Genomic DNA, 27,069 nt, shown 5'->3' with positions numbered 1-27,069 from the left:
CTTTTCTTTCTTTTTTTGGTTTTGTTTTAGCCATGAGTGGCTGAAACCTTTATTTCTAGTTGAAGATTGGTTGAAACTTTAGTTGTTTTATGGATTGGGAGATCTGAACATACATTGTTTATCTTTTATTTTTCAATATTTATGCAATTTCATGCTTAATTCCATTGTTGCTTTGTTATTTAGATCAATAAGGCCAATTGAATCTTGATTGCAAGGTAATAATTTGTTAGTTTGGATAGTTTTAAGTCCGTAATTGCTTGGATTATTCAAACACAAGTAACTCTTGGTGTAAAAACTAAGGAAATTGCATGATCTAGCGATATCACCATGCGTTTGGGTAGCTAGAATTAGGTCTCTCTGTTTCTTAATGCAATTGACAGTTGTTAGATGCCAAAGGCCCAAGGACGTTTCTTGGCAACTTATTGATTAGTGATTAGTTAGAGGACGTTCCCTAATTAATTTATGCTTAAGGAGGGATATGGTGGTGAGAAGCATCTTCCATCTCCATAACTAATTTATTGAATCAAACAAAAAACCTAAGTATCAATTATCAATCCTAACAACTGAAGTGGATCCAATTCTTCAACTAGAGCTTTTCTCATATTTGAATTCCTTTACTTTAATTATTTGCTTTATTTTATTACTTTCAGTATTAGTTTAATTCAATCAATCTCAAAACCTCCCCTTTTTATTTTACTTTCAGTTTATTTACTTCCAGTTTGTTTGCTTGGTCTTGATAAGGAAAATAGGTAAGTATCAATTCCCTGTGGATTCGATCCTTTTGCCACTATTTGCAGTTGTAAAATTATTGATAACCAAAAAGGTTATTTTTGACCGGCTTCGACAACCGTACAGTCAGCTGCCATAGTTTTTGCACTAAAAATATAGAGGCATTACTTATATGGTGAGAAATGTTATATCTATACAGATCATAAAAGTCTTAAACACTTACCCACACAAAAGGAGCTAAACCTGAGACAGAGAAGGAGCTAAACTTGAGACAGAGAAGATGGTTGGAGTTACTGAAAGATTATGATTGCATTATAGATTATCACACAGGCAAAGCTAATCTGGTAGCAGATGCACTCAGCAGGAAATCCTTATTTGCATTAAAAGCAATGAATGCACGGTTGACTATAGCGGATGATGGAGCTATCATTGCAGAATTGAAAGTTAGACCCAACTTATTACAACAAATTAAAGAAGAATAGAAATAAGATATAGAGATAGCTTTATGGATAGACAAGTACAAGAGAGGAAGAAGCAGAAGCATGTGATAAGTGATGATGATTACTTGTACTATGGTAACAAAATATGTGTACCTAAAATTGGAGCGTTGAAACAGAGTATTCTTATAGAGGCACACAATAGTCCATATGTTATGCATCTAGGTAGCACTAAGATGTATCAAGATCTGAAGGCACATTATTGATGGCCGGGTATGAAAAGAAATATAGTTAAATTTGTAATAAAATGTTTGATATGTCAACGGGTAAAAGCAGAACATCAAGTTCCATCAGGGTTATTGCAGCCTATCGCTATACTAGATGGAAATGGGATAGAATTACCATGGATTTTGTAACAGGATTGCCACTCTCACTAAGGAAGAAAGATGCTATCTGGGTAATAGTTGACAAGTTAACTAAATCAACATATTTCTTGCCAATCAAAATGGATTATACATTAGAAAAGTATGCAGAATTGTACATTAATGAAATTCTGAGACTACATGGTGTTCCTATCTCTATCATATTAGACAGAGATCCAAGATTCACATCCAGATTTTGGAAAAAACTACAAGAAGCTTTAAGGACAAGATTGAATTTTAATACAGCTTTTCATCATCAGACAGATGGCCAGTCAGAGAGAGTAATTCAAGTTTTGGAAGACATGCTCAGAAGTTGTGTAATTGAATTTGAAGGAAGCTGGGAAAGATATCTCCCACTAGTAGAATTTGCTTACAACAACATTTATTAGACTCGTATTAAAATGGCCCCTTATGAAGCATTGTATGGCAAAAAATATAGAACCCTATTATGCTGGAAAGAACTTAGTGAAGCTAAATTTGTAGGCTCAGAGTTGGTAAGACAGACTGAGGAGAAAGTGAAGATTATCAAAGAAAGATTGAAAGATGCAATAGATAGGCAAAAATCCTATGTAGATTTGAGAAGAAAAGATGTAGAATTTGTTGTTGGGGACAAAGTGTTTTTAAAAGTTTCGCCATGGAAGAAAGTGCTAAGATTTGGCAAGAAAGGTAAGCTAAACCCTCAGTTATTGGTCCATATGAAATAATTGAGCGTGTGGGTCCAATAGCCTACAAGCTAGCTTTACCTCTAGAGTTAGACAGAATACACAATGTCTTCCATGTATCCATGTTAAGAAGATATTGATCTGACCCGTCACATGTCATTTCAGCAGAAACTATTGATGTACAATCTTACCTAACTTATGAAAAAGAACCAATGAAAATTTTGGCAAAGGAAATGAAAGAGTTAAGAAATAAGAAGATTCCTTTAGTGAAACTGTTATGGAGAAATCACAAGGTAGAAGAAGCTACATGGGAGAGTGAAGAAGTTATGAAACAACAATATCCATAGCTATTCAAAGCAGGTAAAATTTCGAGGATGAAATTTCTTAAGAGGGAAAGAGTTATAACATTCTCAAACCCATAGCTAGAGTAGTGACATCGCTAGGTATGAGTTAGGCTATTTCACTACTAGAGTAAGTAGCATTAGAGGAGGTGCTAGCTTATCCCGAACTACTTAGGAGAGGTGCTAACATAACTCTAAGCTGCTAATAATTGAATAATAGAAAACTCATATAAAGAAACGGACAAGTCCAAAAATAAAGTAGACAATATGATTAGCGAGTCAGAAACGAGTCACTTTTGGGAGGTGCTTAGGGTTTCCTGACGTGCTTGCTCGAGGTACTTGTTTAAATCTGTCATGCTTACTTAAGTAAAAATGACTTCTAAAGGCTAAAAGTATAATTTAGTAGGTCAATCTATGAATATTGAAAGTTTGAAAACTAAATTGAAATATGGTAAAGAGTTTAATAGGTTAAAGTGTGAATATGAAAAGTTTAAAGACAAAATTTAGATTAGTCCTTTATGTTTTCCATCTCGTCACCTAAACCTTCCATGTGTCACCTAACTATGCATGAAAGAAATGACAAAGCAAAGTGAAAAAGTGGGTTGTCTTCTCCACCCACCTTATTGTCATAGCTCACACCATTGAAAAACCAAGATTTTGTTTTGTCTTCCTTTCACTAAATTCAAGCCAAAATCTCACAAAATCAACTTCTTTCTTTAACTAAAATTCACCCTAAGATTAATAGCTAAAGAAAGAGCCAAATATTAAAAGAATTGAATAAGAAAAGTTTAAGGTTTCATATACACCAAGTTTAAAAATCAAAGGTGAACTTATAAGTGTATAGGAAATAACATCTTTGTAACACTTCTTACCCGTCTATAAAATAGCTCAGTAAAGAATGTCGCATACTATACTATATGCAATTATATATGTGGACTTAAGTTAGCTTTTACATTATGAATTGTTATTTAGTTTGTTTAAATGCATGATGATTTACAGAACAATTTTAAATGGAGAAACTGCAAGAGTCTCCCCTGTTTATTAGCAATTATCCCTATGAAAAATAGTCATAAAATTTCAATATTTGCTCATTTCACATTATTAAATCCATAAATAGAACATAATAACTTAACATAGTAAACACATTTATTTATATTCGTACTATTTTCAACACTCATTTACAGACTCTTGGTAGACTACTAATGTACATGCCAAATATAAACAATCTCTTGTATAAAAGTTGTGAATAACTGGTTATGATGATATCTCTATGCTGATGCAGAACCAGGCCTCTTAATTGTTGCTTCCTTTATCTATTACCTGCGCATGAAAAAGTCCAACGTGCTGAGCTTATGCTCAGTGGGTGAATAACAATATATATATCATTCAAGTATAAAAAGAAATACTCATGATAGTTACAACGAAATCATTTTATATAAACGAATGAAAATTTTATGTGTCAGTGGGTGAAAAGTGGACAAATTAAGTCATGCAATTTTATAACTGTAAGATTATTCATATTTTGATAACCATCTTGTATGCATGCTTGTAAGGTATTAACAAGTCATATAATTAAATCTTAGCCCCTATAAACTCTTCGCAGAATCATCTAGCTAGATAAGAGAAAACCGTATCTGTATAGCACAAAGTGCCAAACTGTATGGCCTAAGGGTCGAATGTTGTGTCTGTATGGCTCAAAAGCCGAGAAACTTTATGACACATAGTGTGTCAAAAATATCATATCATGTAACCCATTAGGGCGCAGTACTGCTAAACTATATATGGCATGCCATACCCTTATTTTATCTATGACTCCCACTGAGGTTTACTAGGGTCAAGAATGCATATTTACATGTTAAATATTTATTAGTATTAAAATTATTCATTTAGATGCTTAACATATTGAAACAAGTAAATATGTCGAACTATTTATTCATAAGTAAGCACGTAGATAAAAAGAGTCCTTAAGAGCATACATATGTGTGTAATAGACCATATTCACTCATGAACATAATATTTAGTCATGAAAATATTACTATTTCATCAAGAATATGTGTGTAAAATTTTAGTCTATTAAGCTAGCACATGCATAAAGTAGGCATGTCAAGCTAGCACGTGCGTAATTTGGCCACAAAGCTAGCACGTCAATCCCTTTTAGGTCAACATTTAGATTTAGATTTGTTTCTGTCTAAGATTGTGTCACATTTCTAAGTATCTTATGAACATAACTAGACTCGCCTTTCTTCATGAACTTTGTGTATTTGTGTGTTAGCTTTATAACAAGATATATTGTATCTAATTCTGACATTCCTAACTTAAATTATGAATTTTTCTTTGCAAACTGCTCAATCAGGTTCTAACCAGTACAATTTGTTTTTAATCTAACAAAACATATCGTATGCATACAGATTCAAGCTTAACTTTCTTGTATAAAGTTTTAGTTATATTTCTCAGAGTTTATTTGGCACTGGTCTTAATTCATTTCATTGAATAAATCATTAGTTATGGTCTAAGAAATACATACTGTTTCGAATGCACAATTCCTTGTGACCAGCTTAGGTTCACTAGCAATTTGCATATAATTAGTTACAGATTCAGAATTTGATCACTCATAAAAATTTTAGCTTTTTGTCTTAGCTTTCATTTGGTATATGTTAGGCTTAATTTCAATGATTACACAATAAATTATGAGGTTTCCAATGTAGGCTGTCCTGTTGGAACATATTCTGCCAGTTTTGTGTTTTTGGCTCCCATATTGTATCTATGTGCTTTAAGCCTTCGAATTATCATTTCAACATTTATATTACAAATCCACACAATCAAAAGAGCATTTTCAGCAAATAAAATCAATCTCTAATTTTCCATATTCATGAGAAAATCAAAGAGAAAACATAATTTCATATAAACACCAAACCTTTTGCACAATTCTTTTCAAAATCTTTAGGTACACCTTAGTTATTCTTTTTCCTTGCCTTTCCCTTTTGATGTACCTTCCTCCTTTTGAATTTGTTCTTTATAAAGAATAAGAAAAACATAAGTTTCAATTCATTTAACAACATATAATTGATTGAAAACATTAAAGAATATGTTTGCCTAACCTAATTTTCAATTTCTATCACTTACCACTTAAGCACCTTAACTTCTCTCCTTCTTTCCTCCTTTTCTATGGTTCCTTTGCTAGTTATTACACTTAGGAAAGAATTTTGCATGAATGAAGATTTTATCTTTTTGGTGAAATATGGTGGAAAAGGAAGAAAACAAGAAAACTCACTTTGTCTTTTCTTTTTGGTGTAGCTACGGCAAACATGGAGCAAATGGAAGACACATTTTCCTTTCATAATTAGTCATGTCTTCATGTATGGCTAGGTGATACATGGTGGGTTTAGGTGAAAATATATAAAAAGATGGAGGCTAAACTTGGATTTTACTTTTAAACTTTCCATATTCACACTTTAACCTACTAAACTTTTTCACATGTTTCAATTTAGTTTTTAAACTTTCAATATTCATAGATTGACCTACTAAACTTACATTTTTGACCTTTAGAAGTTCATTTCATTTAGGTAAGCACGTCGGTTTTAGTAGGCACCTCAAGCTAACATGTCGGGAAAACCCTTAAGCACCTCCCGATAGCAACTTAATTCCGACCTGCTTATCACATTAGATGCTTTATTTTAAGATATGTCTGTTTACTTATTTAGGTTTTCTATGATTCAGTTATTACAGTTTAAGGATATTAAAATACTATTACTGGTCGTTCTTATTTTAACTCTACGTTTGGATGTATAATTCTATATGAAATGCAAGTTGGACCTCTGAACACAACTTTTAGTGCTCTATTTATAGGCGAATTGTGTGTCAGACGACTATGGATAAGCTAACATCTCCCTTATTCAGCTCGAGGTTAAGCTAGCACCTCCCCTAAAACTAATTACTCTAACTTTAGAATGGTACAATTTAAATTTAATAGTTGCTCTATTTCTACTTGTAGGTTTTGGAATGTGACAATCTTCTCATTTCTTCATGCATAAATTTGAATTATAAAGCTTTAATTTACAATTTATTTAATCATTCTCTAATATATAAATTGACCTAGGTGAAGAAACATCAAAGGAAAAGGAGATAGCTAGAGAATAGAAGAGGAAAAGAAAGAGAAATTCAAGAAAGGTTTGGTGTTTGTATGATTTTCTATTTTCCTTTGATTTTCTCATTGATATGTAAAGTTAGGGATTGATTTTACTTACTGAAAATGTTGCTTTGATTGTAAAAATATGTTATACGAAAGTTAGAAATGGTGTTTGAAAGGCTTAAAGTACAAACCTGGTAGGATAGATTTTAACAGGGCAGCATGTGTTAGTAACTTCATAACTTATTTGTAGTTATTGAAATTAGACCTAAAATATACCAAATGAAAGCTGAGATAAAGAGATAAAACTTTCATAAATTGACCAAATTCTGAATCTGTACGTAAATGATGTAAATTGCTAGTAAACCTAAACTGGACACAGTGATAGTGTATCCGGAACAGAGTGTATTGATTATACCATAACTAATTATGTACTCAATAAAATTTGTTAATACCAGTGTCAAATGAATCTTAAGAAGTATACCTAAAAATTTGTAGAAGACACTTAAGCTTAAATTTGTATGAAAATGCATAAATCTGATATGTTTTTTGATATTATAAACAAGTATCAATACTAGACTGATCAAGACCTTATTGAGCAGCTTGTAAATAAAAATTCATAACTTAAGTTAGGGTGATCAGATTTGTATAAATTATATCTTATTGGAAAGATAAGACATAAATTTACATTTGTTATGAAGAAACTAAAGTCAAATTATAACTCTAAACTGCTTGAAAAGTTTATGCAATATATAGCAGAATGCAGTTTTCTCAAATTGGAATGCATAGAAATTGACATGCTTGCTCAATCAGTGAGAATTACGCACGTACTTGCTTATCATACTTTGTTTTTCGCACATGCTTACTTAATAATAACACCTATTTATGCATGATAATTTGAGTAAAACTTGTCATTCTTTACATATTAATTTTATGAAATGCAAGAAGTGAATTGACTTGACGCAATATTGGAATGCTAAGTCAATAAAATTTTGCACTACTTGCCATGAGTTTCTCATCTTGTTAACCTTGACATATGATATATGTATTTTGAAAATGAATTCAAATAGCTTCAAATGACATGCATTTACATTGATATATTGAATTAATGATACTTGGCCCTAGTAAACTTAATAAGAGTCGAAGTTAGTTTAAAGGTATGGCATGCTATATGTGTAATACTCAGCTAGACTCCGGTATCGGAATTCCCACCGTCCGGTGGAATCTCAGATGTCGGAAGCCTCTAGTAGGGTAGAAACATGTTTTCATAAAATGTTTTAAGGTATTTCATGATTTTAAGTATAAAAACTAAATGAGTTTTGCATGAGAAGTCTTTGGAGGAAAACCCAGGTTCGGCCGCCGAAAGTCAAGTTCGGCCGCCGAACATGCATGCGTTTTGGAGGCACGTTAGGCCCCGAAAGCATGAGTTAGGGAAGTCCAGGTTCGGCCGCCGAAAGTCAAGTTCGGCCGCCGAACATTGCATGGATGCGGAGGCACATTCGGCCCCCGAACGTGGCCTGGCCAGCCACCTATAAAAGGGGCACTTAGCCGAAATGGGCGAGCTTTCTCCCATTTTCGGCCACAGCAAGCTTCCGACCTTCCCTTTGCAAATCTTGTGTTCTTCCTCTAAATCTCTTCCATTTTCCTTGAGTTTTAAACTCACATTGCAAGTTTTGAGCATTTAAACCAAGTTTTGGAGCTTTGGGAACTCAGGAGCTCATTTTCGTGGATCTCCAAGTTTAGGTCGTCTCCCTCTCGATCTTCAAGAGGTAAGAGCCGATCTTAAGCTCCTTATATGTTTTAAGTAAGTTTTAAGTTGTTTTATGGGTAGAGATGCATGTTTAGGCTTATTGATGAGTTTATGGGTTTTGATGTTTTGATGAACAATGTATGTTGTTTGTGTGTGTTGAAGTGTTGTAGTTGGGGTATTTGATAGTTTGAGACCCCTAGGTGTGATGTATGGTGTTTATGCATGTCTTAGAACAAGTTTATGCATGATTGGTGAGTTTAGGCAAAAATGCTTAAGGAAGCCAAGTTTCTGCCCTTTGGCAGAAACCAGGTTCGGCAGCCGAAGGGAGTTTCGGCCGCCGAACATGGCTTGAGAGGCAGCTTTAGGCTGCCGAAGCTTGCCCCCGAAAGTTGGAGTTTCGGCTCTGTCCGAGACTTTCGGCCGCCGAAGGTGCCGCCGAATATGCATGAGTTTCGCCTCTGTCTGGGAGTTTCGGCCGCCGAAGGTGCCGCCGAACCTGCCTGACTTTCGGATCTGGAGGGACTTCCGGCAGCCGAAGGTGCCGCCGAAAGTGCCCTGTCCAGCCTTTTCTTGCATGCTTCCTAGGAGTGTTTTGAGGTGTTTTTAGGAGGTTTTTGGGGGGTATGTTTAGAGTTATATTCTTGTTGTTTGGTGCCTCATTTGAGTCCACCTGTGTAGGTTCGGACCCGAGGAACCGAGACCCCCGGTTGTGAGATAGTCGTTCAGAGTTCGTTGTTAAAGCTTCAGTCACCAGGTGAGTGGAACAACCCCCTTAAGTTTTAAAGTAAAGTAAATGAATAAATGAATGAATCATAAAGCATTGCCCATGCATCATTATGCCATGCAATATTTCAGGATGTTTGCATTAGAATTCACGAATATGCTGCATTGCATAAAATGATGTTGATGTGGATGGTTGTTGGGTGATCCATAGTCCTCTGATGTTATGTTATGATGATATGTTATGGAAGACCAGCGAGGCCCATTCTACGCCCCTGGCACTATGTAAGAGAAAGACCAGCGAGGCCCATTCTACGCCCCTGGCACTTTAGAATGTTATGTTATGTAAGAGAAAGACCAGTGATGCCCATTCTACGCCCCTGGCATTTGGAGATGTTGAGGACTACTGGTGACAATACCATCCTTTATGTGATTAGCTGTGATGTGTTGCATTTCATGAAAGCATGATTAAGAAAAAGAAAGAAAAAGTTAAATAATATGATAAAATAAAATAATAATAATAATAATAATAAAATGAATAATAATATACCTAAAAATGGAGGAATTAAAGCAAATGTTTTTAGTTTCTGCTCATTGGGCTTTATAGCTCACCCCCTCTCCCCTAACCCCAGTCTTGCAGGTGCAGAGTAGATAGAGAAGTCAGCAGAGTAAGAGAAGTTTATGTAATAGCTTAGCTGTGGACATGGTTTGTTGGTAATGTAAAAGTATGAGATGTAATGTAATGTAAGTTTGATAATGTGCTTGACTAGAGTCTGTTGTATTCCCTGTACACATGGTCTTATATGAGATATAATGTTTTTATGATGCCTATGTAATCCAAGCCTATGTTATGTTATGTTACCCCATTGGAGTATTTGATGAGGACTCCAATGAGAGGTTTGTGTTATGTTTGTGCAACACAGGCTAGGCTTGGCAAAGAAATGTTTGAATGAAAGAAAAGTTTTAAATTTTTTTTTATGTATGTTGTTGACCATGTATGGGATTAAACAGGTTCACAGGATGTATGTTTGGCTTGCTACGGGTTCTGGCGGCCTTAAGCCGACCTGAATCCTAGCGCCGGTAGCGGTCCGGTTTCCGGGTCGTTACAATATGAATATACAGAGTTCGCAGTATTGCTACCGATACATGATCTATATTTGAGGTTACATATCAGGTACCTCATAAACATGGCCACAGAGCCCTACTATTACAATTTCGGCCTCTAAGCCTACTGTTTGACACCCTGTGCCTACCGTTATAATTCCTTATCTACCTAGTAGACCCTACTATGTATTTATAAGGGCTGAGAACCTAATTAAGATTAATACTCGATTTTATAAAATCATTAATGAATGTTAACATGTCTGCATCTATTACATGCACTAAGCTATGGTGATTTGCTATAAATGTGCAATAAAGGTAAAAGAAGATGTTTTTATTGAATGTGAAGGAAATTTTTGTCATGCACAATGATACATATGGCACTCATATTTTATACTAAGAAGATTGACAAGTATACTTTGTATCATGTTAACAACATTTGACTAGCTTTTAATTGTTTATTTAATTATTTATATACATGAATATGCTTGCTCTATTTTATTATTTGTTTGCAATCACCCACTGAGTATTAGCTCAGCATGTTGGTTTTTACCTCACGCAGTTTGTAGATAAAGTAGGCACACGGAGGTCATCAGAAGTCTACATCAGACATCAATGCCATTATCATAGCTAGTTGTTTTGTGTCTTTGAGTCATAGTACAGTTATATTTTGGCATGTACATATTAAATAGAGTAGGTTATGAAGGTTATATAAGTCAAAATATTGTAATCATATATGGATAAAGAGAAAGAGTTGAGCGTTTGCATATGATGAGATCCATGGAAAAATTAGGAGTGATGCTGCTATGAAATGTGTGCCAAATTAAAGAATAATAAGATGTCAAATGACAGTTGATAATTATACATGTGTTTTTCATATGTACTACAGGTTAAAGCGCTGATGAAACTAAGGAAACTTTGCCAAAATTTTAGTTTAAAATTCCACATTTACTTTAATCGCTTTATGAAATTTACTTGAGCTATATAATAACTTAGTAATTACAAATAAATAAAATTGTTTAGTTTTGATATATCTAAAAATGTATAGTTTGTGATAATCCTTGTTCGGACTACACTTTGATAGAGTAAGGGGTGTTACAGAAATTTTTTTTAAAATATGTGGAGAATTGTTATAAAATTAGTTAAGATTTCAAAAGGTTTTGTGGTCGTTGAAAATTTTACGGTCGTTAAAAATTTTACGGTCATTGAAAATTTTATTTCTGAGATTTTTTTGCTGTTGCAAATTTAATATTAAATCTGACCGTTATGATTTTATTATATTATCTCAAGATTTTTATAACCGCTTACGATGGCCATTTTTTCCACCATAAATAGTTTGTATTTTTACAAAAAAATACAATTTTATCTTTCTATTTTATTCTTTTTCTTCTCTATGTTTTCTGCTGAGTTATAAATTAGAGATATATCCTTATTGTTCTGATCCTGAAAATTAAATTTCAGAAGAACTTGTTTCATCCTGGAGGATTACAAAATAAATCTTTAAGCACAGTGTCCAACATGACTCATGTTTTATTATTTTATCATATTTTTCCAACACAGAAAACTATAGATAAAAATTAATGATAGAAAGAAAAAAAAAATAAATAGAAGAAAAAAAATATAAACTATGATCCAGACAAGAAAAGAAAAATCATATTTTACCCGGCTAAAATCAAAAACCACAAATACAAATGAAAGATGGATCCCTCCTCCAGCAAGTACCATTATAATAAATGTGGATGTTACCTTTAAAAAAGACACCCTAATAAAGGCATGAGTAGCTATAGTTTAGTTTGTAGAAAATTCACATGAGTTTTGATACATTGGCTCCTCAACTCTGCATGGACAAGTTTTTGCTGTTATTATAGCAATGAAATTGACGGAGAGAGTTGACCGGATCTGTTTGACTAACACTTTTAAGTGGCATTGCCATTTCGCTGTAGGAGCTTTTGTAATTAAATTATTGCACTATTTGTGTTTTTTAAATTTAAATATAAGTTTATAAGATATTTAACTATTCAAATATTTCTCTTATTTAACTCAAAGCCTGTTCATTAGTATGTTTCCTTTCAAAAAATAACTATTATATATATATATTAGATATAAGAATTGTGTTTTGAGTCTAGTAATATTTTTTTAGCTACTAAATTAAGTCAGATTAGATTATATATTACTTTCTCTGTACATTTTATTTGATATGAGTTAGATTAAAATAGAGTTTTTTAAAATAAAAATTTTATAAATTAAAGTTTATTTCTTTTTTTTTTTCCAGTTTTTATTGGCTTTTAAATATTTACATTTTTTATGTTTAAAAGGAATAACAGGGTTGTTTAATATATTTACAAGTTTTAAAAGAAAATATTCTTTAAGACCTTTCGATTCTAAAAATGATGGTAATATTAATAAATTAAAATCTATTGATTTTAAAAAAAAACTCACTTTTAACAAACATCAATATCTCTAAAACACAAATTCATTTTAACAATTTAAAAAAGTTTCAATTACTTAAAAATTTTCATTCCGACCAAAAAATAAGAAAATAAGAGTCTTAACTCTTAATATTATAGTTAATTAAACAAATAAAATTTAGCACTTTTTAAAATTTTATAAGTTTACAAATTGAATTAGTCCAACTAAATAATTCAACTCAAAATTTTTATTAATTTTAAAATAAAAACAGAATCATTACTTAGGAAAATAGAAAATAAAAAGCAAGCGCAGGGGAAGCATTTCATTAATATTATTTGTAAGCATCTCCATTGCTTGTCCCTTCTAATTTTAAAAAATTTAAATTAAGACCCCACTAGCCCTCTGTCCAAAAGCATTCAAAAACCTTAGCAACCGACTGCACATTCAAATTTTCGAATCTCCTTCCCTCTCTCTGCATCCCTCTAGCTAAACCCTAGCCAGTACCACTTCTCATCTTTCTCCTCTTTCGCAATCGATCCCGACATGACAGCTGTCGTCCCTCCGCCGGGCTCCGGCCGCGAGCTCTCCAGCCCACCTTCCGACGGAATATCCAACCTCCGCTTCTCTAATCACAGCGACCATCTCCTCGTCTCCTCTTGGGACAAGGTAGGCTGCTTCACTTTCAACATTTCCCTAGTGAAATCCCTAGCTCACTCTTGATTTCTCTGTTTTGGTGTTGCTTGGTGTCTGATTCTTTGCTTTTTGATTTGCTTTCTAGAGTGTGAGATTGTATGATGCGAGTGCTAATGCGTTGCGAGGAGAGTTTATGCATGGGGGACCAGTGCTTGATTGCTGCTTCCATGATGACTCCTCTGGGTTTAGCGCTAGTGCCGATAATACTGTGCGACGGTCAGTTCATTTTTACCTCTATTTTGCCCTTATGTTCTGTTTGGTTTTACAAAATGTTAGTATACTCCACTTTCCATTATAATTGCTGTATCTTAGCTTAGTTTTTGTTGTGAAGTATGCAATGTCGTAAAACAACAGTTTAAGAATTTCTTCATACTATAATATGCTGATCCTAGATTACAAGCTCTCTAAATTATATAAAGAGGTAAAAATGGTTTTGAAGCTTTGATAATAATCTAATATCAGTGTTATGCGTTATCTATTTAGCAAGAATGTGGAAAAGAATTTGGAAGAATTGAGATCTACCATACATCTTATGCATCTAGATTTAGTAATTACTGACTTCCCATGAATTAGCTATCTAGTTCAACCATTTAACATTCTTAGGATTTTGTAATGATTAGCTAGTCAAACAGTGGTGCAAAACATTTGTTTGTTCCCCTCGGTTCCTTTTTTAATTGCATTAATGATTACTCCAGTACTTCTTTTTCTGGTAGTAAACTAACTGTCTTTCATTTCCTCTCTTAAAATCAACACACACGCACACGCACACACACACACACACACATATCCTATGAGGTCTCAGAATGCAATTTTTGTTGGATAATTCATGCCCCACATTTTGTCTTTTTCTTTTTTCACTAAAGCTGCTCCAAAAGTATAGATGATAACAATGGACTCTTCAAGAATTCTCCATATTTATAAAGCCAGTAATATTTTTGGAGAAATTATCTATAAAACTTGAGATTTTAGAATTGATGTTTCAGGCTGGTTTTTAGCTATGGTAAGGAGGATATTTTGGGAAGGCATGATGCACCTGTTCGCTGTATTGAGTATTCATATGCAGCAGGTTTGTTAAATTAAAAACTGGGATTAACTTACTATTTTTTTGGTTTACTTATTATTGTATATTCTGCTGTACAATGATTGGATCAACTTCTTTCTTATTATAAGCTGCTTAATTTTATCTACGTCAGTGGGTGGAAAGGTTTTTGTTTTGATTAAAAGAATGCAAATCAGTTGAAATCTAGAACATGATTATGAAATAAATTTTAATTGGTTATATATTTTTTGTAGGCTTAATAAAAAAACCTTTATTTATCAGCTTGGTTACATTGCACTATATTCTTTTTTTTTGGGTCCCATTACTCATCTTTGCCTAATTTTTGGCCACATTGTTACACAACTAAACTTGTAATTTTTTCTTAAAATTCAAGCTTTTTTAAGGGACTTTATCATTTCAACTTTATTATTTTATCTCATTTAGTTTTAAAGTATCCAAAAAGAAAGACAAAGAAAAAATATATATAAAAAGTACAGAATTAGTGATGTTTATAAATAATTCATTTCAACTTTATCATTTTACCTCATTTACTTTTAAAGTATCCAAAAAGAAAGATGAAGAAAATATATATAAAAAGTGCAGAACTAGTGAAGTAATATTTGTAAATAATTTGCAATAAGTGTTTAAAATATTATGAAAAATACAAGTTTAGGTTTGCGATGGACCAAAAGATTAAGTAGAGGAGTGTGCTGGCACCACAAAAATAATAGGGTGCAAAGCCACAAAACTATGAAGTCTAGGGATGAAATGTATTAAGCCTATATGTCTTCTCTAGCTGATACTGTGGTATCTAGATTGTAGGAGTAGTTTGGTTTTTACTCATAAGGTGGAAAAGATAAACTAGAAACAACTTACAACAGCGTCCTTTGAATCTTAACTCACATTGTATTCAGGCCCAACTAGTCTAAATAGCTTTTTTATCCTGTCCACTGGACCCAAAATGATTCCAATTTATTTTATTAGTTATAGCTAGGGCTATATAAACCCTTCTCATTCTCTTTTACCACCAATGTTGGACTGCATCCCAAGCCTAGGACATTACAATCTGATGCTTTTAATAGGATTTTGGTTCTGCTAGCCACAGCCATTGATTTTGCAAGTTCATACCCTTCGACTGATGATTCTTGTATCTACTATCTACACATGAAAAAGTTGAAATTATCATAAAATTGGAAGTTTGCATTAGTAAGCACATAAATTATATAAACATGTAAATATTAGTATTCTGTAGGGCATTGTCTTTGGTGTCATGGCAGCCAATTTTACTATTAGAAAATAATTGACAGACTAGTTGGGAGGGTCAACCTAGTTGTGAGTTAAATCAGTTATGATACCTAGATGCTTTAACTTGGTGTGATATTGCTATTATATTTATGATGCATACATGTTTACTGGTATAAGGCCAGAAAGTAATATTTTTTGCCTCATGCCCTGCATAAACTCAAGCTTATTGTATTACTTACATCTCTAGTTTCTACAAGTTAAAGTCACGTTCCTTTTTTATTTTTTCTTATCAGCTGTAGTATTGAATGGTTAGGCAGTTGAGAAGATTTTATTGTCTTATTATCTTTTTATAATAAGCTTACTGCATAAATTATTTGGTAATTGTTGATAATTGTAGATGAAAGCTTTTATTAACAATTGGAGTGACTGATTTGCTTTGTAGTGTTTGTGAATGAGACATTGAGCCAAGTGACTAGGAATTGAGGGAAAAAGACTGTATTGTTTTTTCAGTTAGTAAATTTACTAAGGCCCTGCAAGTCAAGTACAAAAGCATGCAACAGATACCATGAGAAGAGAAACTGGATGAGATTTTTTCTTTTTGAAAAATGATCTGAAGATGTAGGTTTTGTAATCCATATGTGTGTGTGTGTGTATATATATACATAACTTATGATTGCGCTCTTCTATTTATTTAATTTCTATATTGAAGACATTACTTTTTGGTTGCTCTATCTATTGGCAGTGTATTGTTTATTTGTTCTTATACTTTTTTTCATCACAATGATGTAGTAATTAATAAGTTATCAGAGCATATAAAATGAATATAAGGTAGCAACCTTTCTCACTTCTGTTGATGATTGCAGGGCAAGTCATCACTGGTAGTTGGGACAAAACACTGAAATGTTGGGATCCCAGAGGAGCAAGTGGACAGGAGCGCACTCTCGTTGGCACATATCCACAACCTGAGCGTGTTTATTCTTTATCTCTTGTTGGCAATCGTTTAGTAGTAGCTACTGCAGGAAGACATGTAAATATTTATGATTTGCGAAATATGTCTCAACCTGAGCAACGAAGGGAATCTTCACTGAAATATCAAACTCGATGTGTGCGTTGTTATCCCAATGGTACAGGTATTGACCCTAACTGCCAAAGGGACAAGATATGCTTGTCTACCCCTTCCAAATAAAGACCATTGTTCTTTCTTTCTTGGGTTTTTATTAGGATTTCAGCCATTTGTTGAGGTAAACTTACCCGTTTGATACTTATCATCTAGATTACCATATGCAGGATATGCTCTTAGTTCAGTTGAAGGGAGGGTTGCAATGGAGTTTTTTGATCTTTCAGAGGCTAGTCAAGCAAAAAAGTATGCATCATTTGTCTCTCAACACTTTTAAGGAGCATGATTTGAAGTTGATCTTGCACTTCTCCTTGATTACTTTGTAGGCCTATCTATCTGTAGTATTTTGATAACGTGTGCTGGCAGTGCTAGATATCTATGGATGCATTCATGTAGTTCTCTTCCATGCATATTTATGCATGATAAAGTCTTCTTGATACATGCCCTTCTGGCAAGTTATAGTACATGATTATTTTGGCATTTCGTGCACTCCATGTTCTAAAATGCTAGAATTTCTTGTCATCCTTCTTGTTTTTGGCTCTTTAAGGCAGATGTCCACCCTGATTTTTTTCTTAGAAAGTCTAGTCAATAAATGGTCCTCTTCCCCCATCAGGGTATGATTATGTAAAAGGACAACATATGTATTAGTATGGTAGAATATCTTGTCTTTCATTTCTCTGTCTTGATGGATTTTAGGCTTTCGCAGATATGCATTCAAATGTCATCGAAAATCAGAGGCTGGAAGGGACATTGTCTATCCTGTAAATGCTATTGCATTTCATCCTGTGTAAGTTTCTCAAGATTCGTTATGGAATGAATTCATGAACTGTTTGATTGAGAAATACAAGGTATCTTTTTTTGGTAAATGGATTGTGTTTGGCCTGGTACAAAAAAATTCTAGCACATATAAGGTAATATAGGTTTTTTGTGTTTATGATAGCCCAGCAAAAGGTTAATAAAATTGTGTTCTAAATTGACTGCCTAGAAACTCAAGCCAGTATGTGTGGGGATGAGCATTCGTCAGTTCAGTTCAAAACCAAAGCAAACCGAATAAATCGAAAACCTAAATTTAAGTATTTGAAAACCCGAACCGAACTAGAGGAGAAACCAATCTGAATTGAACTAGTCTGATTCGGTTTGGTTTGGTCAGTTGGTCATTTTGTTGCATAGATCTGTTTTCAATATCTGTTTATTGATATGGGTTTGCACATTTCATGTTTGTAATAATGGAGATGAAGTTTCACAGGGAGAGACATCCGCATGAGTCTGGGGTTTTATCTGCTTTAATGAGGAACATGAACATCTGTAATTAGTTGCACCTACTTCTCTTAATATTCTGTAGTAAATGTTTCTTCCCTCCTTGAACCTTTCATTTGCAAACTTCCATCTATGCATCTATTAGAAAGCCTTGAGACCATTTTGAACCATAAGAACGGAATCTAAAACACTAATATAATGGGATAAAAATTATCCCATAAAACATTGTTCCCTAAATTTGAGCCATAAACCCAAGATTCATAGTGAGTGTGTTCATAAAAGGGAAATGCAAACGAGAAAAAAAGGAAGATAATCCCATTAAGCTATTAATTATACGTGTACAGCTTAAATCAAGAAACAGAATGACAAATCAAATAGAAATCTAAGAGGCAAGAAGGGAAAATCTGTGAGTTGTGTTTGCAGGTAGGAAAAGAAGGGAGGAGAAAGTAGATAGAGAAATTTGTTAAAAAAATTAATTAATAAAATTTCTTTGACTAGTGTCATACTAATAGTTAGAAAATATAATTTTTTCGATTTAGTAAGTGCCACATAATTTAATAAACCTTAAAAATCTGCTATTGAAGGTTGCAAAACGTTTTATGTTAATTAAATAAACATAAAGGGACTTTTATGTTACAAATAAAAAATGATGTACCTCACCGTTACATACACCTAAGTTACCATCCATGTAACTTACTCTAAAACGAAATCCTCTTTTTGCATGTTTCAATTGGAAAATACATGTATTTAAGTGCCCATCATAGTCATTTGAAGGCTTAAAATCAAAATTTTTGCAAGCTTTATTTGTATACCTTTTTTGTGCCCAGGATGATGGTGATGACGATAAATTTATGTAATCCTTTAAAGATTGGCAATAATAGCAACTCATTTTCATTCTGATTTTCTCCTTATTATTCTAGCCTCCTAATTATTCAACCTGCAGTTATGGTACATTTGCAACTGGAGGTTGTGATGGATTTGTTAATGTGTGGGACGGGAACAATAAAAAGAGGCTTTATCAGGTAACAGTTGCCAGACATTGGGTATTCTTAATTTACTTCTGGAACACTTGTACCCATTCTCTTAACCTTGTTCTTTTCTTCCAGTACTCAAAGTATCCGTCAAGCATTGCAGGACTCTCATTTAGCAGAGATGGTCGTCTGTTGGCTGTGGCATCAAGCTACACATTTGAAGAGGGAGACAAACCGTAAGAATCTCTCGTGTCCATACTAATAGCTACTAGTTCATTTTCAGTCGATACTAATAGCTACTAGTTCATTTTCAGGCACGAACCAGACGCTATATTTGTGCGCAGTGTAAATGAAATTGAAGTCAAGCCAAAACCAAAAGTGCTCCCCACCCCTCCTGCTTAATTAAATTGCTGAAGCCCCATTTTATGTGGTATTCTCAAATATACGTGGTAGTATTTAGTGATTTTCTATGGGCTTCATTTCTCTATTATGAAGCTGTCTAAACTTCATATGAAAACTGGTTTAATTGAGCAAGAATTCTTCTCCTTGTTTTTCTTTTCCTCTTTCGCCCTCAATATTTGAAGAAATCATTGTAGGTTTATGCTCAAAGCTGAACATGTTGGATTCTGTATATACTGGATTTCTATTTCTTTCTATATATGCAAATGTTTGTGAGCGCAAGCACTGGCCACTCTCTAGTATATATATTTTTAGCCTATAAAGCCTTCGGACCAGCCCAAGCTGTATTACAGTCGCCAAACTATGATGTAGCAATTCCTTCAAATTTTGTTGCTGGATTTAAATTTGCCTTAACTTTTACCTGTTTGGAATAAAAAAATTCCTAAGAATTTAATTTAATTTTTTTCCATAATTTTGGAATGGAAAAATTTTTTTTAACCTGTAAAATTTATAAATGATTTTATAAAAATTCATTTAAATTTTTATTTTTTAATAGCTAAACAAGGGCTATTTGATTTTAATTTAATCTGTATAGTCAAGTTTAACTATTGATTTTTGTTTTTTCTTAAGCCTGTTTCCCTTTACCTTCAATTGGACTCTGGCTGGGTTTAAGATTGTAATCTGAGATTGATCGCATATTCACATCTAGTTTCGCTAATTGAATTAAAATTCAATGGCTTCAAAGTGCAATCAACATAACGTTCATTACTTAATGTAGGACATTAAATAAAATTAAAAAAAAAAAAACTCACGCTCATAATTAAAGGATATCATAAGGAAAGGCCATGGGCGCATATTAGCATTCCTAACAAAATGCCCAATTTCCACCTTAAAATTTTGAATCTAGGAAAAATAAATTAAAAGTTTAAAAATGAAGTAAACCCAAAGCAACCTAAAGAACAAACAATTGAGGAGCTTGTATTACAGTATTTATCATGAGAAGCCCTTTGTTAGACATGTAAATTTGATACAACCCTTTTGCCCAAGGTACACATTGGCTGTGACATTATGAAACAAGAACATTAAACAAGGCCTACCTATCATAGGAACTAGCTCCACAATCAACTGTGTAGAGACTTCCTTGATAATTTCCTCCATATTATTGCGTTATACTACTTTCTAATTACCTAAATCCTGAAGGAGCTGCTCTCGGACCAGCAGCTGCTGCCCTCATGGCTTTTGATTGAGCAAGTAATGCATCATAATCCTGAACATTAAAAAACTCATTATCGAAGTGCAGGCTGGTGCGCGCAATGCAAAAGGAAACACAAGTACAACGAAAACCATACCCGCTTCTCAAATGCATCGTCACTTGAGTCGACTATCTTATCTGCAAGGCCATAGTCTATAGCTTCTTGTGCATTGAAATATTTAGGTCGACATATGTCTTTATTAATTTCTTCCTTTGTCTTCCCTGTTCCCTTTGCTAGCAGTTCAACGTAATAGTCGGTATTTGCATCCAGTTCCTTGGCCTGATTAAAAGAATTTTATAGAAATGTTTAAAGAACAATCAACACGCACGTGCACCGACACACACACAGACACAGGGACACACAGAGAGAGAAAGAGAGGGAGAACCTTAATCCACATATCTATTGCAGCCCCACTTGATTTGTTAACTTTTGGCATATACAGCTTTGCTGAAATCCATAATGACATTGTTAGAAGACATGGCAGTGTTGCACAAAACATATGATACTAGCAACCCTATTTCCTAAATTCCCATTGCAAATCCATCACTCTACTGTATGTAGCTATCAAGTATCAACAGGCTGTAAAGAAAATTTTTTAACTTCTCTGCTTGCCAACAATAAGAAAAAGGATTAATTACTATCAAGTCCCTGAGTTTTTATGAAATTAACTACTTTGTCCCCATTTTAAAATCACTCGATTAAAATGTCCCTATATTTTATAAAATTCAACTCTTTAGTTATTCTGTTAAAAAAATGTTAGTTATTCTGAATTATTTATATTGATTAGTCCCTATAATTTTAAATCTTCATACTATTTAGTCCCTCTGATCAAGCCTAAAATAAGTTGGCTAACGACTTCTTTGACAAAAGGCTAAAGAGTTTGATTTTACAAAACACATGGACGTTTTAATTGAGTAATTTTAAAATAGGGATGAAGTACTGTATTTTTTAAAGATTCAGAGACCTAATAGTAATTCTCCCTAAGAAAAAAAATACACACACAAGTTCCAAAACAAGATTATACGTCACAGGTTGCAAGCATGGAGAATCTACACAGGAAACTTATATCTAGAAAACAGGTAGGATATGGATTGAATTGAAAGAAGGAAAACAAGGTTGTATTGAACCTGTTCAATACGGAGGAAATGAATTCAAAGTTAGCAGCAGTCCCTGGGGATGTATGTACATTTGGGGGTGCACCCCATTGGCTACATGCCAAAGGGAAATTTTAAAAAGTGAAGGGAAGAAGTCAATTTGAATGAATGGAACTGATTCTTTAATGTTCTGAAAACAATTAAAAAATTGTGAGGCCATCTCTCAAAGTTCACTAGTTGTGTTTACTAAACAAGCAATTCAGCATCTCAGAAGATTAATCAATTTTGTGCTTGGCAACAAAAGCAATAAGAATTAAATAAATCCAACTATAATGCAGGAAAAGTACCCTGACTGTTAATTCATTAACCAGTGAGCAAAGATGAGAAAAATTACATATACTTCAACAGTTAAAAAATTGCAAAATACATACAACATAGATGCCATGCTAAAAGTTTAAAGCTTTATAGAAAAATAAGATCATACTGGATGAATTTGGCTGTAAAGCGCGATAACCCTTGGCCCCTATAGATAGAAGCATTGCTGCTTGACCATATGCCATGCCACAATTCACAGTATAGACAGTTGATTTGCAATACTTCAAACAAATAAAAAAGAACAGCACACAGTTAGTTTCAAACACATTAAATCATTGATGAAAAAGGACGATAAATTAATTGAAAACCATAAATATAACTACAAATATACAAACACCAAAACCCTATAATATAATATCAAGAAACGTGACCTTTTCACAAGATTTTAGAACTTATGATGATATATGCCAAGTTCCCAATTTTACTAGAGAATACAAGTTCTTGACCTTATTGGTTCAATTTATCTTGATTTATTGATGTTATTCATCTACAGAAAACTCATATCAGATGCATATCATGATACTTACAGCCATGGCATCAGCAATGGCATATGCCTCAGTTTCAGAACCAACAGTTTCCATCTTCTCATTCTATATTGCAAAAGGAAGCCAAAAAAACAAAGAAATGTTTTAGGAAGTGAATGAGATTCAGGAATCTTCAGAATGCTAGTCAGCATCTCAGTTAGAGATTCAAATTTCACTAGAAGGGGGAGAAAGGAATGACCCTACCTGTGTCCCAGACGAGTTAATGTAAAGATATATAGGCTTTGCAGAGTCGTCATAATCCAAATACAAGAACTGAGCAACAAGAAGCTCAGTGACAGCTGGGACAATCTGCAGGAGTCAGACACACAATATCAAGATGGTACAAGTAATGAGAATATTAATCCATTGAAGAACAGTAATGAGAAAGTGAAGTAGCTTACTGGCATTCCCAGATAACATATCCGAGCATCTAAGAGCAAAGAAGGCAAATCAGGAGGAGCACTCCTAGGCCTCCCGTATCCTCTGCCTCCTCCACGATACATGCTTACACTCATACTATATTTTGAAGGACCCCTATCCATCATGCCTGATGCACTGTACATACCTCCATAATCCAAATAATTCTTCCTAGAAGAGATACTATCCTTAAAGAGTTATCAAAAACCAAAAAATTATCAGGGTGACTGAATTTCAATAAGAATTAGGTTGTGGAATAAATTTTCCAACAAGCACCGAAAGACAGATTAGTAATATGCAATTGCTTATTAATAGATCAACTACATTTCAAATAGATTATTCAATTGAAAAATTAAAAAGAAAACCTCTGTAACACTTTCTGATTGTTGACGGACTGGATTATCTTCGGTCATGAACATGTCCAGTTGTGATGGAGTAAGGCCATAAAGATGTTGGGGTACATTCTTGTAATTATCCATCACTGCAGATGTTGCAGATAAAGAAGGAAAGTTTAGAGTTTGAATTATCTTGCTTCGGAATGAAACTCAAGATTCTGAGCACTTGGGAAATTCACAAGTCACATTATAATGATAGGGGCTCTTAAAAATTAAAATATACATGTGACATTATATATTCATAAAGAAGGAAGAAGGAAAAAATAAAACAACCAAATTTGTGCAAGCAAACCATAACATTTAGGGTTTAATCCTAACAGCAATCAGAGAAAAAAATATGTACAGAATAAGCCAAGAGAAAACAGTTCTTAATTGCCAATCAAGAATCCCCTCAAAAGAAAAGGACTCGGTTTGAATTATTTGGAGTTATGAGAAACAAAATAGATAGAGACATAATGAGCCAAGACACCCAATAAAGCTCAACACAGCTCGCTCAACTAGCCAAGCTCGAAGTTAATTTTTAGGTTTCTTTAGCTTGAGCTTACTAATAATTGACTTGTTTAAACTCCCAATTGGATCATTTATAAGCTCATCAATCAAATCAATTACATATTAATATATTAATTTTGTTATATTTACATATAATTGTGATTAAACAAATATAATATAATTATGTTGAACAAAATATAATTATAATAACAACATTGAAACTATAATTAAATTATGTAGCTACATGTCAAATATAATTTATGTCCATTATACTTTGATTAATAGTATCATTATAATTATTAATTTAATTTAATTTAATGGTCCATCATTAAATTAGGAGGCCTCTAAAAAAGAACTGGCCTCGCGTCAGATATTGGTTGCGCGGATCAGCAGCTTGCAACATCACATCTGGAACGACTGATCTATGAATCTAAAGCTTTACACGTGTGCTTTAGATAACAACTAATAAAAATATATTTAATAATTTGACTAATTAAGCTTGATGAATCAAGCTTGAGAGCTTGACAAATGAGCTGAATACAAGCCAGGCTTGTTAGCTTAATAGACAAAGTAAATGCAAGCCAAGCCCATGAGTTTGATAAATGAATTAAACTCAACCCAACCTCATCAACTTGATATATAAGCTAAATGCAAGCCAAGCTCAAGCTTAGCGAAAACCTGACAAAGCTGATCTCTTAAAGCTTAGCTGGGCTCAACTTATTTAGACACCTACATAAGTTAGCCTTGGCACTAGTATGCGTGTATTAAGATGAGTAAGATCTTTCTAAGCATATGAAAATAGGTTACTAACCCATCAGCCAATTATGCATCTTTTCATACTAAAGCAATTAAAAGTTCGTTAAGCAATAAAATTACCATTTTGAATTTTGTTTGTTGACTTATATTATTCTCAAAGGAATAAATAACTGTAGAACATCCAAATAGAAACTAAATGAAGCCATCTTGGCGAACTAAACAATCTATACAGTATACAGTAACCACCATTAGTTGATTGCATGTAGCAAAGTCCTTAATCACCATCTTGTGCCTTTCCAGCCTCTAGGCCTTTTTCTCCCTTTTGAAGGTAGTCAGCTAACAAAGTCTCAACTTCCTGGGAAGCACTTTGAAACCTTCTTATTTTGTTGCAAAGAAGTGGTGAGTTGAAGGGAAGTCCAACTTCTCTTTCACCAACCAACTTCCCGAAACCAAGTAAATTACTAAAGAATAGAGGCACTTTCTACATTAAATTGTATTGACAATACTATTCTATTTTCTAATACACTTCGTGGGAATTTTTATAAAATGAACTAAACAAAAAGCAGTGCACTTTAATCATATTTATGTCAAAACGATTCCATGGCCATAGCTGTCAATCATATTCGTATAATAAACATTCAGAAGCGCCTATCCGCCATTGAAGACCTTATTATTACTGAAAGTATCAGCTCAGTGCAATTCAAATAAAAGATGCAACTCAAATTGCATCTTTTAGCAGTTAGCACAGAATTGCATGTTAAGAAACCTATATTAAAACAAATAAAAAAAATTATCAGACTTAAAGGTTTATTGGCTAAGCCTTAATAGCGAAGCTGAGAACAGACCCAGTTAAGTGAAACTATAAGAAGAATTCAATATCCAGAATTCAGCTCTTTTCCATTGATAAACGATAATAGCTCAAAAACCCACAAATATTCTGTGATTGAGGAAACTAAAATCATTCCCATAACCAGCAATCAAAGAAACAAACGATAAAGCACTCAAAACAAAGAAATTAGCGAGAGAGAAAGAGACTAACATCCATCCTTGAGATTTTCTTGTCTGAACTGGCTGGGTATGTGGTCAAAAGACTTCCCAGATGCACAAGGGGGCTTGTAGCATCTCTGTTGAACCAGTTTCTGTTTTCTTGTATTGGTTAAGAAGACAAGATTGGTGTTAAAGAGAAAAGAGGATTTGGGGAATCCAGTAGAGGGACTCGCCAGTTCAGGAGTTGGAACGGAGAGCTGAGATAGGAGAGAGGTTGCCATGTTCGTCTATCAACACAAAGTTTGAAAGCGCTCAGTTTGAAGTCTCTATGCACATTTACTTGGCCGCAGCAAGGCGACGGACGATAGCGAAGCTTGAGGCTTCTGTGATTTGGAATTTTCAGGTTTATTTTTGTCTTCTTTTATTATTATTTTTAGATTATTGCAAAATATATAAGAGGAATTAAAATTTATTTTTATTTAATTAATAAAACTATAAATATGTTTCTCAATGTGTATCTGCGGTTTGTTTAAAAAAATATTTTTTATATTTTTTTAATATATAGAGCACTCACAAAATTTAATTAATAAAAAATATTTTTTTAATAAAAAATTAAATTATTTTTTCAAAAAATTTCTTTTAAAAAAAATCAATTTCAACCCATAAAAAATTTTTATGAAGATTTTTATATATAATTTTATTAATATGTTTTATTTTTTAAATTAAAATTAAAAATAAAAAATAAATTATATTATTGAAAATTTTAGAATCCAACATTAATAAATTAGCTGAATAGTTAACTCAAATATTTATTAACACAATTCATGTCCTTTAAATTTGGATAATTATTTTTTTATAAGTAATTACTATTAAATTCTTTTATGCAATTTCAAATTTCTATTCTTTTTTCATAAAAGCCATTTAAAAAAAAGTTTTATTTAAGACTAAGCAAAAAAATAATTATTTTTAGCTTTAACTCGTAAGTAGTAAAAAAATTTGAAATTAGCTTATCTATACTAATAAATTTATATATATATTGTATTTTACGTTCTAAAAAGAAAACAGTTTTTTTAATTAATCATTACTTAAGTTTCTTGTATATAATCTTAGAATAAATGACTTTAGAAGGAAAAAAGAATTAAAAACACTTGTTAACAGATAAAGGAAGAAAGAAATTATGACAGGATTTGGAGAGAATCTATGAGACGGGAATGTGAATAATTAGTTTAAGGAGGAATAGTGGTATGTGAAGAAAGAGAAGCATATAATCCATGATTGAGGTTTGAGGAATTTGTTTATTGAATTTGGTGGTGAGGGATTAGTGCTCTTGATTTAATTCATAGAAGTACGGGATTTGGTGT

At 33.1% G+C, this 27,069-nt stretch overlaps 3 protein-coding genes across 3 annotated transcripts; 2 read left to right on the top strand and 1 right to left on the bottom strand.

Annotated features, from left to right (window-relative positions):
- The first annotated feature begins 1,473 nt into the window (after window positions 1-1,473).
- On the top strand, window positions 1,474-2,597 carry LOC110624208. The gene is made up of 3 exons (XM_021769323.1): window positions 1,474-1,900; window positions 2,072-2,254; window positions 2,416-2,597. Exons 1-3 carry the CDS (start codon window positions 1,474-1,476, stop codon window positions 2,595-2,597), a joined length of 792 nt encoding a protein of 263 aa, XP_021625015.1.
- Window positions 2,598-13,088: 10,491 nt separating this feature from the next.
- LOC110624765 (mitotic checkpoint protein BUB3.2) lies at window positions 13,089-19,700 on the top strand. Its single transcript, XM_021770059.2, has 9 exons — window positions 13,089-13,363; window positions 13,476-13,606; window positions 14,374-14,456; window positions 16,538-16,804; window positions 16,962-17,037; window positions 17,498-17,578; window positions 18,992-19,070; window positions 19,155-19,255; window positions 19,334-19,700. The coding sequence occupies exons 1-9, from the start codon at window positions 13,241-13,243 to the stop codon at window positions 19,419-19,421; spliced, it is 1,029 nt and encodes a 342-aa protein (XP_021625751.1). The 5' UTR covers window positions 13,089-13,240; the 3' UTR covers window positions 19,422-19,700.
- Window positions 19,701-20,373: 673 nt separating this feature from the next.
- On the bottom strand, window positions 20,374-26,124 carry LOC110624763 (ATP-dependent Clp protease proteolytic subunit-related protein 1, chloroplastic). The gene is made up of 9 exons (XM_021770058.2): window positions 25,761-26,124; window positions 23,447-23,562; window positions 23,066-23,269; window positions 22,869-22,973; window positions 22,668-22,730; window positions 22,250-22,361; window positions 21,057-21,118; window positions 20,768-20,950; window positions 20,374-20,685 (listed from the first exon to the last, which is right to left on the bottom strand). Exons 1-9 carry the CDS (start codon window positions 25,987-25,989, stop codon window positions 20,602-20,604), a joined length of 1,158 nt encoding a protein of 385 aa, XP_021625750.1. The 5' UTR covers window positions 25,990-26,124; the 3' UTR covers window positions 20,374-20,601.
- Window positions 26,125-27,069: the final 945 nt, after the last annotated feature.

This window comes from Manihot esculenta, chromosome 10 (assembly GCF_001659605.2).
Source record: "Manihot esculenta cultivar AM560-2 chromosome 10, M.esculenta_v8, whole genome shotgun sequence".
Lineage (NCBI taxonomy): Eukaryota > Viridiplantae > Streptophyta > Magnoliopsida > Malpighiales > Euphorbiaceae > Manihot > Manihot esculenta.
Note: the sequence above shows the minus strand (reverse complement) of the source record. Positions and strands in the feature narration are given on the sequence as shown.

Coding starts and splice junctions, on each gene's coding strand:
- LOC110624765 (XM_021770059.2), top strand. CDS start 13,241: ATGACAGCTGTCGTCCCTCCGCCGGGCTCCGGCCGCGAGCTCTCCAGC. Junction 17,038..17,497: donor GAGGCTAGTCAAGCAAAAAA/GTATGCATCATT, acceptor AGGCTTTCGCAG/ATATGCATTCAAATGTCATC. Junction 17,579..18,991: donor GCTATTGCATTTCATCCTGT/GTAAGTTTCTCA, acceptor TTCAACCTGCAG/TTATGGTACATTTGCAACTG.
- LOC110624763 (XM_021770058.2), bottom strand. CDS start 25,989: ATGGCAACCTCTCTCCTATCTCAGCTCTCCGTTCCAACTCCTGAACTG. Junction 23,270..23,446: donor AATCAGAAAGTGTTACAGAG/GTTTTCTTTTTA, acceptor TAACTCTTTAAG/GATAGTATCTCTTCTAGGAA. Junction 22,731..22,868: donor TTAACTCGTCTGGGACACAG/GTAGGGTCATTC, acceptor TTTGCAATATAG/AATGAGAAGATGGAAACTGT.
- LOC110624208 (XM_021769323.1), top strand. CDS start 1,474: ATGTTTGATATGTCAACGGGTAAAAGCAGAACATCAAGTTCCATCAGG. Junction 1,901..2,071: donor TTTGGAAGACATGCTCAGAA/GTTGTGTAATTG, acceptor CTAAATTTGTAG/GCTCAGAGTTGGTAAGACAG. Junction 2,255..2,415: donor GCTAAGATTTGGCAAGAAAG/GTAAGCTAAACC, acceptor ATGTCATTTCAG/CAGAAACTATTGATGTACAA.